This window comes from Erpetoichthys calabaricus, chromosome 8 (genome assembly GCF_900747795.2).
Source record: "Erpetoichthys calabaricus chromosome 8, fErpCal1.3, whole genome shotgun sequence".
NCBI lineage: Eukaryota > Metazoa > Chordata > Cladistia > Polypteriformes > Polypteridae > Erpetoichthys > Erpetoichthys calabaricus.
In genome coordinates, this window is record NC_041401.2 from 58105773 (window position 1) to 58121920 (window position 16148).

The 16148-nt window shown below is 39.2% G+C and overlaps 1 protein-coding gene across 1 annotated transcript in view; it reads left to right on the top strand.

Annotated features, from left to right (window-relative positions):
- Positions 1–16148, top strand: part of map3k19 (mitogen-activated protein kinase kinase kinase 19) — a 103511-nt gene that overhangs the window by 17626 nt on the left and 69737 nt on the right. The window contains exons 3-4 of the mRNA XM_028806551.2: positions 2607–2798; positions 14554–14714. Of these exons, the coding sequence (XP_028662384.2) occupies positions 2607–2798; positions 14554–14714 (353 nt within the window). The remainder of the gene's footprint in view (positions 1–2606; positions 2799–14553; positions 14715–16148) is intronic.

Consider the following 16148-nt stretch of genomic DNA (forward strand, 5'->3'; position numbering starts at 1 on the left):
AAGATTTGAAGAGGAAGGGGAAGTGACGGCGAAGGTGGTAGGGCTGAGAACGGCGCCCATACACACACGCCACATGGCAACCCTGCTGCCTGCTGCCAAGAGTTGATTCTACAATAAAATAAAATAAAAATAAAAAGAGGAATGACCTTGGAGGTCAATCATCACCCTGAAACTGGATAGTAGACGTCACGTAGTATATGTGTACCAAATTTCAGGTCAAACGGTTTGTGAGCTACAAGTGATTTAAAATCCTGGACAGACATACAAACAACCCTGGTAGAATAATTTATATCAAGATTATGGACTGTGATTTCCTCTTTCCAAACGTCTTGCTATTACCATCTTCAGATTAACTTGAAAGAAGGAACAACATAGTATACAAAGTCTAAGTGACCCCAATTTCCCAACTAAAGATGAGGGTAAGTCAAAAAAGTAAAGGAAACTTGAAAATTATGCGGATACCACAATGGATAGAAGCTGATGCAATACAACACATTTCTGATGGCTTATGGGCAGTTTAAAGACACACACAGCACAGTGTTCTGCTGTTAGTTTTGCTGAAGAAAAGGTCAAATGAACATGGATGCTCCACTGCGGGATTGAACTACACACCACAGTGAGATTTCCTTGGACAGAAGAAATGAAACCTGCTGAAATTCACTGAAAGATGTTGGCTTGTATGATCTGTATGTAATTTGGTTAGCCGTTTTGTGGAAACTTGTGGACGGTACCCCCAGTCATCATGCACTACGGCACATTCAGATCCATAGCTGATATCCAAATGTGCAGCAGCCGCAGACAATGGTCTTCTCAAATGCAAACCTTTGCCATATCAATGTGGACTTGTGTGCGTGAGGCTGATGGTCGACCAGATTCATCAGTTCACTTGTTCTTCCCGCTTTAACCCTTTCTACCCATTCATAAACTTTTCGTTGATTCATACTGTTTTCACTTTCATACTGAGCCAACACCCTTTGGTGAATTTCAGCAGATTTCACTCGCTCTGCCCAAAGTAATCTCACTAATGCATGGTGCAATCCCGTAGCTAAGTATCCACGTTCATTTGACCTTGGCTTCAACTAGACAAATGGCAGAGCGCTGCACTGTGTAATGCGTGTTTGAACTACCTACAAGCCATTGAGAAGGTGTTGAATTGTGTCAGCTTTGATCCATTGTGGTTACTGCATAATTTTCAAATTGCCTTTACAGTTTGATTTACCCTCGAATTTTTATAAACTGCCTGGGTATTCACCTTCACTGGATGTCATTTTTGTTCACATTTTCACAACCTTTTGTGTCCGTAACTGCTTCCTCATTTCTGATTGCAATGTGCTTACCCCCAAATTTTCAGTGCTGCTTTTAATTACATGATTTGCAAATTAAAGGAAAGCATGTTTGGATCCCAGTGTATAGACAGATTTGAAATGGTGTTCAGAAGTAACTTCCCACAATACCATACCAAGGTACAATGCCTCATCATAAGAGCTCACTTTACGTATACAGTATCCAGTATGCAGACTTTGGTACTGTGTCTCTCCGGAAAATCCTTGGGTACCGTTGGTTTGACTTTGTGTCGAATGAGCGGTTGCTCATGGAGTCCCGAATGAGGCACATTACCTGCATTGTGAGGAAGTGTCAGTTATGGCACTATGGCTATGTCACGCGTTTCCCCGAGGGTGATTCAGCTTGTAAGATCCACATTGATGGGGACCCGAGTGGCTGCACCAGGCCAAGGGGTCGCCCAAGTAACACCTGGCTGCGGCAGATAGGTCATTTCCGGAGGGTGGGACTGGACCGCGAGTCTGCCTGGGGGGTTGTCCACCGGGATCCCGAGTTGTTTCGTCGTGTGGTGGGTGTGGCAACACACTGTACCAGTGCATGCTCCCCAACTTGACTTGACTTGTATGCAGCAAACCCATTCCTGTTCATTGTTCATTTTTATGGGCTCTATGGGTGTTCTTTTGTGTCTGTTACCTACTAAACAAAGGTTTAACCTGCTTCACTGTTATTTGCTACAAAGACAATTGTCTTCTCATTTACATTTTCCTTCAGTAACACAAGAAAAAAAACAGCTTATACAATATTTAATAGTTTCTAAAGCACAAAAATGCAGTTCAAATAACTTAAAGATTTACTAATTACTGCGTTGTTATTGAGAAATCCTTGAGAATTGACTTTTAAGTGGCCATATAGCTAGGCTGAAGAGCAGATCCCAGGCTCACATGCAGAAAAACATAAATACTGATATGCTCAATCTGTTTTTCAGCTATTAATTATGGTATCTTTTGCTTTGTACACATTGGAAAATGGATAAACCGATCTTACCAACCATTGAAATGTACTGTGCTTTGCGATAAAGTGCTCCTAATCAGGCAAATTATTATTTTGTGTTAATATTTTTTCTTATTGTAAATTGCTTTTGTTCTGTGATGGATTATCAGCATTAAAGAATCTTATACTACTCCAGTGTTTGATCTCTAGTGCATTTTCCTTAGTTAATGGACACACAGGCTTTCTTCATAATATTCTAATAGAAATGTCTTTTTTTACATTACTAGATACAGTGTGCAGCCAAAACTGTCATTTTATTGTTGATCTTCTTCCAGGTTGTGCAGTCATTGATCAAAAAGGGAGCTGACATCACCCTCTGCAACCATAGCAACCAGACAGCAGTACATGTGTCGAACCCAACCATTCAGGGAATTTTATTGTCTGCTGTGAAAATTTCCACGTTTCCCCAGAGGCAGTTTCTGCAGGCTGCGTGGCAAGGAAACCTGAGCCTCCTTCAAAACCTGCTGGTGGGTAGAGCTAAACTTTGCCCTTGGGCTTTTTTTTTTAAATTTACATCAGCCATCAAATACATTAACCAATTCCTAAATTACATCCTAGGGAATACAGACGGTGGTGATACATCACTGGCCAATAGTCACGCACCAGCTAATTATACACAAGCAGCTCCTTCCAGTTAAGCCACACTTCTAATTACCACTATTTTTAGTTTATGGATGGAATTACAGAGATTATTTGCATTTGATTTATATGTACCCTTCTTATCCAGCCCCACTCTGCCTGTGGAGATGGCTTTCTTTGTATTCATCCATTTTCTGAGTATTATCTTGATCGTTACCTCACCGCCACGGGGGATTTCTTCCCAAGATGGGTAATATTGCTGTCTGCTTCAGGGCGTCTAAGACAATATAAGAAAAGTGTCTTCTCTGTCCACTCCAGGAAATATACAGCAAGTAGCAGAAGCCACACTCAGAGATTTAATTTTATATTCTTTATGTGTGGAGGATCTACAGGAACTGCTCTGATGATATTCACTAGTATAAACCATATTACCTTGAACATACTGAAAACTTGAATAAATACACCAATTACACCCAGTTAAAAGCTGCATTAAACTAAATATTGGTTTTATGGTGTTGATTTACTTAAAAATCATAATAATTTTATGAATAATATTATGAATCAGACACCAAAATTCAATTAATGCTACTTTTTACATATTTATGTTTGTTAGCAAATCAAATCAATATAAACACCCCTTCCCCTTCTCAGTTTTGCTATTTAAATAGGCCTCTTGTAAATTTTCTATATTTGACCTCAAAGAGCTCAGATGTGAAAGAACTTTTACTTTTCTTCAGTTCATGATGGGGATTTTTAACAATTTAACTTACAAAATGTAATGAATATAAGAACATAAAGGATTTAACACACAACAGGAGACCATTCAGTCCATCAGGCTCATTTGTTTCAGCTAAGTGGTCCCAATATCTCATTCAGACACTTCTTTAAAGGTTGGCAAGCTTTCTGCTTCAACTACATGACTCAGTAGTTTGTTCCAGATTCCCAAAACTTTTTTGTATAAAGAAGAACTTCCTGCCTTCAGTCCTAAATGCCCCTGCCTTTAATTTCCACTGGTATCCTCGATTACTTGATTCACTATTAAGTTGAATGAATTCTGCTAGACCTGCTTTATCAATGCCTTTTGAGGACTTTGAAGACCTACATTAGATCTTCATCCAGTCTCCCTTACTCGAAACTAAATAGGATTACTTCTCTGAGCCTATCAGAGAAGGACATGTCCTTAAATCCTGGGATGCACTTGGTTGCTCTCCTCTGCACAGCTTCAAGTGCTGCTATGTCTTTCTTGTAGCGTGAGGACCCGAACTGCACATAATACTCCAGATGCAATCTTACTATTGCTTTATATAGTCTGAGCATAACATCCATTGATTAATATTAAACAGTCCTTATAATATTTTATATATGTGTATAAGATGACGTCTTTGCCAATGAGTCATTTTCTCGAAAGCACAGCATAATAAACATTTTTTGTATTTCTCAGCATTTATCTTTCCACCAGTTTTGACCAGATTCTCAACACCACTGGCTGAACTGAACACCTAGACCACCTGAGGACTACCACCATGCTTCACAGAGGGCTGCAGACAGGCATCTATGTACTTTTCCTCTCTGATACCAGTGCCTCTGAGAGCCAAAAACTTCTAAAATTGACTCATTGCTTTATAGGACTTTCTGCAAATGTTTTTGCATACTAAAATCTCTTCTGCTTGTTGCTTTTTCACAAGAATGTTATTTAGCTGCAGCACAGCATGTTAACTTGAAAATTGAAAAAGCTGTCTTCACCGCACCCCAGTATTTGTGGATACCATCCAATAGACCCATTTACTTTTTAACTTGGCCATCTTGCAAACCTATCATTATTTTAAATCAGGGTTAAGTTGGTGGAACTGGCCAAATACAGGGGAGGTTTGGAAACCAAGCCAAGTTTTTAGGAACCATAAGAAATTCTTGTTACTTTTTGTTGTGTCAAAGTTAATTTGTGTTTACTCTGAGGTTAAATAGGGTTTTCATGAGCAAATAAACATATCATGTCCAGGTACGCAACATTTGGTGGCTTAAGACTTTTTCTTAGTACTGTATGTTTATCAAGTTTTGTAAGTGATGATGATGATGACATTGGCCACCCAAGTATGAAATAAAAAGAGCACATTGATTTCCATGCCACCACTAATACCTGAAAATGTGTGGCATGTTGTGTTATCTGCGCATACTGTGTAAATAAGTCAAAGTCAATACACAGGATCTCGACAGAAATAAAGTCATTGCTTTGCAATGTGTGCCCATTTCTGTCTGTGCTTTGTTGTCGCACTACTGCCAAGGTCCTAAGCAGCCATTCACTTTTCATTCAGTTTGTTTCTTTCTCAGTAATGTCCACAACAGGTGTTTTTAAAAGCAAAGAATTCATGAGAGAATATGCCTCATAGCCTATTCTTAACAGAGGCTGTCTCTGTCCTGTAAGTGTGCCAGCTTTGCAAATATTTCTATATTTATGAAGTTTTTCTTCCACATTTTAAAAGGCCTGCGGTGGGTTGGCACCCTGCCCAGGATTGATTCCCTGCCTTGTGCCCTGTGTTGGCTGGGATTGGCTCCAGCAGACCCCCGTGACCCTGTTCGGATTCAGCGGGTTGGGAAATGGATGGATTTTAAAAGGCCTGTCTACTTTAATATTCTTTTGTTGAATATTTTAAATGTCTGGTAAGCGGCAGGCTAGCGTGTTGATCACAAAAGGGAGCTGACATCATACTATGGATCCATAGCAACTACACATTGTGTCATCCATGTTGCAGTGTCTTAGATTTAATCTAAGATATAACACCACAATGCTCAACACAGTTTGCAATTATAGAGTCATTACTGTCATGTATACAGCATACAGTGAAATTCTAACTTTCCTGTGCCATAGTTAATGAGTATAAGAAACGCAAAACAGTTGTCTTCCTTACCTGAAAAATCTCAGAATACAGTTTACAACACTATCTGCTATTATCAGGCCTGGTAAGTTTAATGCTGACAACATTAAGCTGTATTTACGAATAAGAGTGCATATAGGGAACAGCTTATCGCTGACGACATATGTTGAAGGGACAGTTTGAAGCTAATTATTAAGATTATCATACAGTCAATCATTTGATTTTTTTTACCTAAAATAAAAGATTTCTAATATGTATTGATTTTGGCTACATGTTAAGACCCGAGTTTCTTTTCCTTCCAGCACTCGAGTTTGTAAATTGTTGCGTTTGTTGGTTTTGTTACAGCAAACTTATCATTAATGGATGAGTAGAACTTAATCAAGTTTGTTGTTGGATTGATCTACTCTTGCAACTTAAACTTAACCCAGACACACAGACCCTATTTGCATAAGTATATATAAGGGATGTTGACGCTGCCAGTGACTCTCTAGTCCTCCACAAATGGACTTCACTATCTTTGGTGAGAACAACATACGGATATTCTTGGATATAACCCACAGCTAAGTGCTACTTTGGTCCCCATAACCATCCTAGACACATGAAGGCTGATACACTCTTTTTTTTTTTTTGTTGTTCTTTATTTCGCCTTATACAATTTCTTGTATTAGTAATTTGGTAGTTTTCGCATACCCCTTGGGGTCAGAGCACAGGGTCAGCCATTGTACAGCGCCCCTGGAGCAATTACAGGTTAAGGGCCTTGCTCAAGGGCCCAGCAGAGCAGTGGCCTTTTGGCAGTGATGGGGATTCGAATCGGCAACCTTCGGGATACCTTGGTAATATTAATTACAAATATTTGCTATCTTTTACTCCAGTTGCACTTTCAGAGCCTTTCCTCTGTACCTGCGTGTGTCTTAACTTTTCTTCACCAGCGCTCCCTTTCTTGAGCGCATTTTTATAATACCTGCTTCTCTGTCAGAGGTGCCTTACTTGGCTGCTGTCTGCTTTTATACTTTACGTCTTTGAAGGAGACTCTCTCAGCCTGCGCCTTTATTCCTTGTCATGTGTCTCACACTCACACTTCCTGTTTCATCAGATCACCTAATTGACCAATCACATCAAAGCCAAACTGATCAATCAGATTACTTTGAGTGACTGGAAACACAGACCTTAGTGTTTTATTAAACAGTAGATAGACAGAGAGAGGGAGAAAGAGAGAAAGGGAGATAGTGGACTTCCATTGTGCCAGGCAGAACCTGAGAAGAGTCACGATTATGAGATAGTGGTGCAGTCCCATACATTTCTTGGGCTCACTTCTGAGCAGTAGAGTGAATTGGGATAACAGCACAGACCTACTGTGCAAAAACACCAGAGGAGGTTCTTCATTTTGAGGAGGCTCAGGTCCTTCAATGTGTGTGAGAAGCTGCTGAGGATGTTCTACAGGTCCATTATTACTAGTAAACTGTTCTATGCTGTGCACTGTTGGGAGATTAGCAGCAGCTCAGTGAACACAGAATGTCAAAACTGATCAGGAAAGCCAACTGTATTACAAGATTAATCCGTGCAATCACTGGAAACAGGTGAAGAAAAAGAGTGATGGCAAAATTAGGGGTTATTATAGCTAATGTTTCTATCCCCTCCATGCTGGATAGTCCTGGAGCACCCATAGCCACTTGCTCATGGCTCCACAATATACTAAGAGGAACTACTGCTACACTTTTTTGATTACAAATATCCTGACAGATACTCATTTCTCACCCTATCCAAATAATACCAATACATTAGCATAGAGACAATGTGTCTTAAAACAATATGTCAAATGTACACTAAGTATACTGTGTGTGTACGGCTGCAGATCTTACGCTTTTGTAATAGTCACAAAGCTCTAGATAACTGTCCTGTCCAACTGTTTCTTTTTACTGTTTTGAAGTATGACTTTATGTTCTGTGTTACTGCTGGATCAAGTGAAGGGATCAATTAAAAATTAATTCAGAAGAGCACTTGTATGCTCTACATTGGATATGGTCCTGTCAAAGAATGCAGACACACCAAACTCCACCCTGAGTTTTCTTATCGGTCAGCTGCAGCACTAAATGGTTCATGAACCAATTAATATACACAAACTTTCCCAAGTCTACTCCAGAACTTCTCCCTGACCATTTGCTGCATTGACTCAATGACTGGCCCATAATTATCCACAGATACAAAGATCCATAATTTCTGTGGTCACCTGCATCATTGTTAAGTGGCACAAAGCATTTGAGATATGGATGTGGTGACAAACAGAATTTAAAGAAAAAAAACAGTTAGATGTGGTTTATTACAGACAAGGAAAGCTTGAGATTTCCCAAAAGAGAGATGAGTGACTGATAGAATTGAGATGAGGCTCTGCCTATAGTAGCGCTCCACCAAAGAAAGACTAGACTTGTAGCAGGACTAGTAATCAGGTGGGTCTGGTTTACTTTATCACTTGCCTGTGGCCAGTTACATAATGAGTGGATACAATGTTGACTTGCAGCACTAGTCAGACAGATACTTCTTGCCTCCAGAAGAAGAGTTCTATGAAATGCCTTCCCACCTGACAGCCTGTGAAGCACTGCCTCTCATTTGCATCTGCAGTTGTTTGTGGAGTGAAGGGCATTAGGCTAGTGACAAAATGTGTAGGTGACTGAAACAGGAGATATGTGTGCAAATGCCAGCAGGTACCCATCTTACTTTCTCGCACAGCTCTGATGACTATACTTCTCCTTCATGCTGTCAAACAAGAGTCACCCATGCACACTGCCAGTGTTGTGACCGACTGCTGTCGTCATGTGTGCTTCCATAGCCATTTCACATTGTCATTTATGCCAAGGTAACTGCTATGACCCCTTTCTTCACCGATTTCACACTTGCAGGCATTATTGGAAGGTCTGACAATAATTTTAAGCGCCATTGTGAAATCACTGTGCCATCTGAACTCACAAATCTCATCTAATGGCTACCATTACAACTGCAACCTAAGCGTCAAGTAGGAATGAAGAGTTGGGCTGATACTGTATAAAATTATTTATTTGGCATAATTTCTGTTACCCATACATTGTTTTTAACCAACTTAGCTAGCTCAGGGTTGTGAGAAGCTGCCACCAATAATGGCAGCACTGGGCTCAAGGTAGGACCCAGTTAATTGGTGCGTTCAATAAGATTTCATATCTTATTGAAAAATTAGCACCTTTTCACTTTACATTCATTGTATGGATGTGGTATTTGTCTAAAAAGCAGGAAATGGGTTAATGGCTTGCTTTGTTTTTTTTATAAACACCAAACCAATATCAAACACTAGAATGCAGCACTACCTGTTCACACACTACACTAAAGCAAGGAGAATGTGATTATGAAGTTGGTGAGCGACAGCAGGTCTTGTAAATCCAAGGGTTTGATCCAAGTCCCTGAAGAGTGCCTTACTTACACTTCCTTTAATTTAATTATCTGACCCACTTATCCAGCAATGTGCCAGTTGGAGTCATTCCATACTGCAGAGCTGTGCCGTCACTCTAATGTAAGGCAGATTATCTGTTTGAAATCTCTTGGCTGGAATGAAGCCCAGTATGAGAGTGTGTTCATGAGTGGAGGCATCACACTTTCTTAGACAGGAAATAAAAAATAAAGACTGTAAAATAATAATAATTGAATAATTTTAAAATGATGTGAAAAATACATTCTTGTTTTCTCAAAATTAGAAAAACATCTGTTAATACCATGGGAGGGAGAAACTTGTACCTTTTAATTATAGCTGTGCACAAGCAGATTTCTAATAAGGTCATTAAACCAAAGATTACAATTTGAAATCCGAGCAGGCACTGATTCAACAATTCCTTATAACAAGAACATGTACTTAATGCAGCCTTCCATGACAAAGGAAGTCCATCTGTGTCACAGGAGCTGCTACACAGGACTGGAGATGAGCAGCACCACGTTGCTGTTCATGACTGAGTGAAATGAACTGCCTTTCTCCCTGAAGACCTCCCGCTCTCTCTCTCTGTCTCTCTTTGTTTTAACTGCTAAATTATGGAAAGGATTTCATTCTGTGTCTGCAGAGTGCAGCAATAACAGGAGGAGGCCGCGGTTTCTAATGGCTCTCCATGATGACAATTAAAACAGAATAAAATCAGAATGAGCCCAGCTCCTACTCCAACAAAAAATGAATCTTGATAACATAATGCAGCACTAGGAACATTATAGAAAATGCACCAATCTAAACGGTATATATTACATAACTGAAACATATTTTGAATTTTTACAAGAATAAGCTTCTAATTATCTGCACTTTTCTGTACATTTTGTCTGGGTTGGCTGCACAGCTTTCTTCATGCACATGTGGAAACATGGTGCATCTGGGGTCACAGTGGTAAAGTTAGTCTTATTGTTTTCTAGAGGTAAACATGGCCACTCTACTCTCCATTTACACCAAAGAAGAGCAGCGAGCAGTGATTCACTTTTTATGAGCTGCAAGTGTACCACGGGCTGAAATCCACAGGAGACGATCTGCACAATATGGTGGCAGTATTTGAACAGATTGAGAAGTTCACAAATCATTGGAAAAGTGCCTGAAAGAGAAGTAGAAAGCCCATCTACATCCAATATTGATTTCACCGTTGAGCAAGTCTGTACCATGGCTCTGATGAACCAACGAGGAATTCAGCATACTTTCAGCCCATAAAAAGCAGATCACTATTCTTCTTTGGTGCAAACAGATTGAAGAGCAGTCATGCTTACTCCTAGAAAGCAACAACAGAACAGAAACATCAAGTTCGAAACTTTACTACAGTGACCACAGGCACATCACGTTTCTATATGTGCACAGGGAAAGCTGAACTGCCAACCTGGGCAAAATTACAAAAGTGTGGAGAATTACTAACTTACCCTTGTGTGATTTGTAATGCATTGTGTTAATGGTGCATTCTATGTGTGTGGGGTGCAGTGGTGCCCAATTCAGGATCCATTCTTGCCGTATGATCAGTGTTGCTGCAACATATACCAGTTGTATGCCAAGGTCGTTGGATATGGCAGGACTGATAATTGAATTATAGTTGGCACAGTGGTGCAATGACTAATGCATCTGTCTTACAGCTCCTGGAGACTGGGCTTGAATCTTGATCCATGTATTGTCTGGAGTTTGCATAGTCTTCCTGTGTTGGTGAGGGTTTTTCTCCCCAGCGTGTACATGTTAGGTGGCTCCTAACAGTCCCTGTATGAGTAGCTGACTTTGTGCAAGTAAAAGTGCCCTCACATCCTGTCCTTACTCTCAATGCTGAGATATATTACTCTTCCACAACCCTGAATTTGATTAAGGGGACTCAACAATGAAATTGGGTGGCTAAAGTGTAGATCTTAGATAGATCTCAGATCTAGTGTAGATCTCAGAAACAATGTCTGCTCTTTGGGTCTGCTTGTGATGCTCTACAAAGGCAACATTTAAAGCACTATTTTAAATTGTCCTGCATCACCCTGCCTTTTAATTGGCTATGTGATGCGGTGGTGTATGTACTCATCTGAATACCACTGCACCAATTCTGATGTTTCCGGGTTGTCATCTCCCACTGTAAGTGTACTGCCATGTACGTCCACTTAATCTTTATCTAGGTAGGCATGTTGAAGTGTATTTCCTTCTGATTTAATACATATTGAATTATTTATTATTGTATTCTGTTCATTTGAAATGTTGTATTCAATTGGTAGAGCAGCTTTTGTTTGGGGAAGAGCACTTTATTAGATAAACATTGAAATAAAGGATAGTTTGATGCTGGATGGCATTTTTTAGATGCACCAAATTGTCTTCCAGCTTGTTACATGAATAATTTCTGAAATTTAAAACTAATTCAAAGTTAGTTTGTGTCCTAAAGCTTGCTCCCTGGGTATTACTATAGCAGGTTTTTTTTTTTAATACGTTTTTAAAAGAGGATAATTGCTAGTGTTAATTTAAATGTACACTTAATTAAACCTCATCTATTTTCTGTCTTATCCATAAAACCTGTAAATTCAGAAATAACCTGCAATGTGGGTGTCACTTTCTGAGACATTCAGTACATGCATAGCTATATTTACGCTGTTATATTTATAAACTCATTCATCTGTCCATTCATTTGCTTTAGTTTTTGCTCATTTAATTTATTTGTATTGTAAATATTGGTTATAAAGTAAGCATTTGATAATGAACAGACACAAATGCACTGAGTTAACAGCTCCAAAGTGGCATGGTTTCTTACACATCGCTCTGGGGGTGACCACAGAACTCAGCTAAGCATTCTAACTTAACTCAAATAACATTACTATATTTCAAAATGAACCTCAACCAGAAAAACAAATTACTTTTCAGTTTGGATGAAAACTCCACAGGTGTGTCTGAAGGGTCCACTTCTCTTTTCTCTCTACATTCACTTCTTAGACAATGTTGTCTTTTCTTATGGCTTCTCCTACCAGCTCCATGCTGACGATGTGCAGATCTTCCTCTCATTTCCTTCTTACAACTCACAAGTTCCAACTCGCATCTCCAGTTGTCTCCCTGTCATCTAATCATGGATGACTGCTCACCACCTTAAACTTAACCTTTCAAAGTCAGACATCCTATACCTGCCTACTAATTCTCCTTCCTCAGATTTGTCTCTAAGCACTGCTCTTGAAGAGGTCGCCATCAGTCATGGTCAGGAACCTTGGTATGACTCTGGATTCCTCACTTTCACTAAGTAAATATGCTTTTTCAATGACCCAATCAAGGTGTAGTCTTTCCTCGCAAGATTCAGAGGATCTAAGCTTTCCTCAGTAATTATGAAACATGTCCTTGTTCAGGACCTGGCTCTCTCTCTTAGCTGGCTACTGCATCTCTCTCCTGATGGGGATTCCTACAACTGCTATCCGATCTCTCCAGCTGCTCAACTGGTGTTCTCTGTTCTTCATTTCACTCCTACTACTCCTCTTCTTTGGTCTCTTCCCTGGCTTCCTGATGCTGCAAAGGTCTAGTTTAAAAGTCTTGTGTTGACCTATGGTTTCCTTAATGTTTCTCTTGTCAACATCTTTGGTTTCTCCACATGCCCCTACTACTCTTGCCAGGAACTTCAAGACTGGATAATGTTTCTCCATTCTTGCAACAAACCTGTGAAATTATCTCCCTTTGCCCTTTTGAACTGCACCCAATTTAATCATGTATAGGCATTGTTTGAAAACTCACTTTTTCACTGAATATATTGGAACTGCTTAATGCCTCTTCTACAGGATAACTGCTGTTGTACAGACAAAGAATTTAGGATATTGATTTTTGCATCTTAGTCTGGTTGCAGGTTTAATTATGTAATAGTACTACTACTCCCTCTTGCTTGTTTTTAAAATCTTGTTCTCTGTTGCTTTTGATGCTTGCACCTTCTAATTATTCTCGTATGTATATTATAACTTGCTTTGCTTTGGATAAAGGTATCGGCTAAATAAAAAAATTAATTATAACATACTGCCCTGGTGGCACAGAGAAGATGCGAGTGTTAGGCTGTTCACTCCTTAGATGTGACAAGTGACTGTGCTCTGCAGTGGACTGAAGTGCCTTTCAGGGGTCGGTCCTCTCACTGACCCAAATACTGGCAGGATAGCCACCAGTTCCCCACAACCCTGAAATACATAGGTAGGATAAAAAAATGAAGAGATGGAATAGACTAAGTTATGTTTCCATACTTAAGAAACTGCTTATATAGCTGTTAATTCAAATCCTTTTTTAAATGGCCACTATTTTTGGTGGTGAAAAACTATTACTACTAAAACGGACTTCAAAAAATATTAATATAAATTATTTTTTTTTTTATCATTCAGCCATTTCAAAAACATTAACATAGAATATCTTACTATCAAGCCATCCACTTCCTTGCATGTTTAATCAGAGTGGGTCACAATCCAGAGAGCAGCTGTCCCAAGGCAGACATAAAGCAAATTAGTTTTGTTCCTCAGCTTGGTGTCTCCATTTACTAAGGCAACAGATTTGCACAACACACAAACTCAGCACACTCCTGAATTACTTTAGTAATTAATGGGAGTAATTAAACAAGTACTGTAGTGTTCCCCCTCACCATAGCTTCTTCTGTGCTGGTCTTTTAATCTCGAGTTCCCATTTTCTCATGGGCCCCAGTGCTTCTCATGTCCATAGATATTTTGTATGCGTTTCATGAATTAGTGCACATCCTTAATGCGTAATTGTCACAAGCAGGAACAGTCTGTGCCCCGGAGGCTGAACTTTCAACACTTACTTTAATACAGGTCTGGATTACTAACCTGGTGTGCTGATGATCTGTCTGCCGAAACCAATTCTTTCATTCTGTAACTCTAATCGTGGCAGAAGCAGACGGCAAGATGAAGAAAAGATTAACACTAAATCCTTTAATATAATGTTCATTTTTCTATTAATTTGTAATTTACCTGATATGAAAACTTTAAAAGCTAAATATCACATAAAAGAAAAAAAATTAATGCTTAAACTTCACATCCCCATGCTTATAAGGGTTTTCTTTGTCTTCCCAAAGATAAGCAGTACATGTATTTATAAGTGTAAACTGTCTGGCTATAATTGAGTGTGGAGGTGTGTAGGTGACCTGTTATGGGCCGATGTCCTACCTACGTTTAGTTCCTTCCATGTACCTACTGCTTCCAGGTGTAATCACCCCCTCTCGTTGACGGTGTAATGAAGAAAGCAAACTTGTACAGTTATTCAGAGAACATTGTTTACATCTTCTGAATTAATGAAAGAAACCATTTGGCATTTCAGGAAGAGAAAATCTTTGTAGATGTGCATACAAGGAACCAGGCTGGGTTGACAGCTTTAATGCTGGCAGCGAGAGATGTCGATCTGTTTGAGAAATTGGAAGAAATGATGCTCACAGAATACAGACCAGTGGATGTCATCAAGATGTTGCTCAAAAACCATGCGTGAGTATTTTGTTAGTGCTATGCTAATAAAAAAAAAGAAGAAGAAGAATGCTTACAAGAGTATAGCAGTCTCAGGGCTATGATGGCAATATTAATAAACCAAACTGTTTATTGATAGCAATAGAACGGACAAATTTGAATAATACTTTTTTCTTTTCAGTGAATTTTCCCCCTGTCTATGAAACTTGGAGAAAACAGTATGCAATATATGAATTTGTCTGGCATTAAAAACACAATCACAACGTCAGTGATTCTTTTTCCTAACATACTAATTGCAATACATGGTATAGTGGCTCGGGTGTGTCCCAGCTGCATCAGGTAACCATGCAAAAGTCAATTCACCATGAGACACATTCATGAACGTACCAGACACACTAATACAGAACTATTTATAATCTGACAATCAACATAACTTGCATTATCTTTGGGATGAGGGAAGGAATTCAAGCATCTGTAGGAAAATCCCTAAAGATACTAAAAGCTCCACGTTTACAGTGACAAGACTTGGACTAAAACATCAAACAAAATAGTCATAAAACAATATAGAATAGGAACAACCTTTGTCTTAAATTAGAACCTTGATCCAATGCCTCAACACTTGAGCAATTATTATTACAAATCTGTTGTTTTTGCCAAAGTAAAACATTTCATTAATAAGCTCACATCCACTTCTAAGCTGAACAGTTGGCAAGTTATTTTATTAAACATCCAGTCTCAAGACCATAGTGGTAATACTTTTGTTCCAATTTCAGTACAGCTCTGAATAAATAATAGTGGACAGCAATTAAATTTTATTTAGACATATCGTATATAGGTGACATGACCATTTATCTAATTCTTCATGGTGTGACAGTGCTTGTTTAATTTGTCACTAGAGGCCATTCACTTGGCTAGTCTGCATGGCCTTCCTATTTCCTACAAAATCCTTTTCAATCCTTTCCTACTCGGGTAGAACGTTCCAATCAGACACCCCAGGGTATCCATCAGCACTATGTGCCTCTTAAATTACACGTCGATGTGAGTGCTGAATCTAACCCTTCTACACTCTAAAGTCCAGATATTCTCCTCTTGCTAAACACGTCTTCAATTTTATAACATCAGTATTTCCTTTTCAATATACCTTTTCTCAGTAGCTGCATGGTGGCACAGTAAACAGCATCTGTGTCTTACAGCTCCATGGACCAGGATGTAATTCTCCTTGGAGTCACTTTGTGTAAATTTGCTTTATATTGGATCCATCCAAGGTTTGATCAGGCCTTTGCTCCATTTGCTATCTGATTAGACTTCAGCATCTTATGTTCCTGTAATGCATGGATTTGCTGTTCTTGATATTTTGGTTATGTCAGAGTAAGGACAGAGATGTGATTTTCTCCCTCATATTAAACAAAACAATCCGTAGTAGGCAGAAACATTGTGACTTCTTCCTGTTGAGAC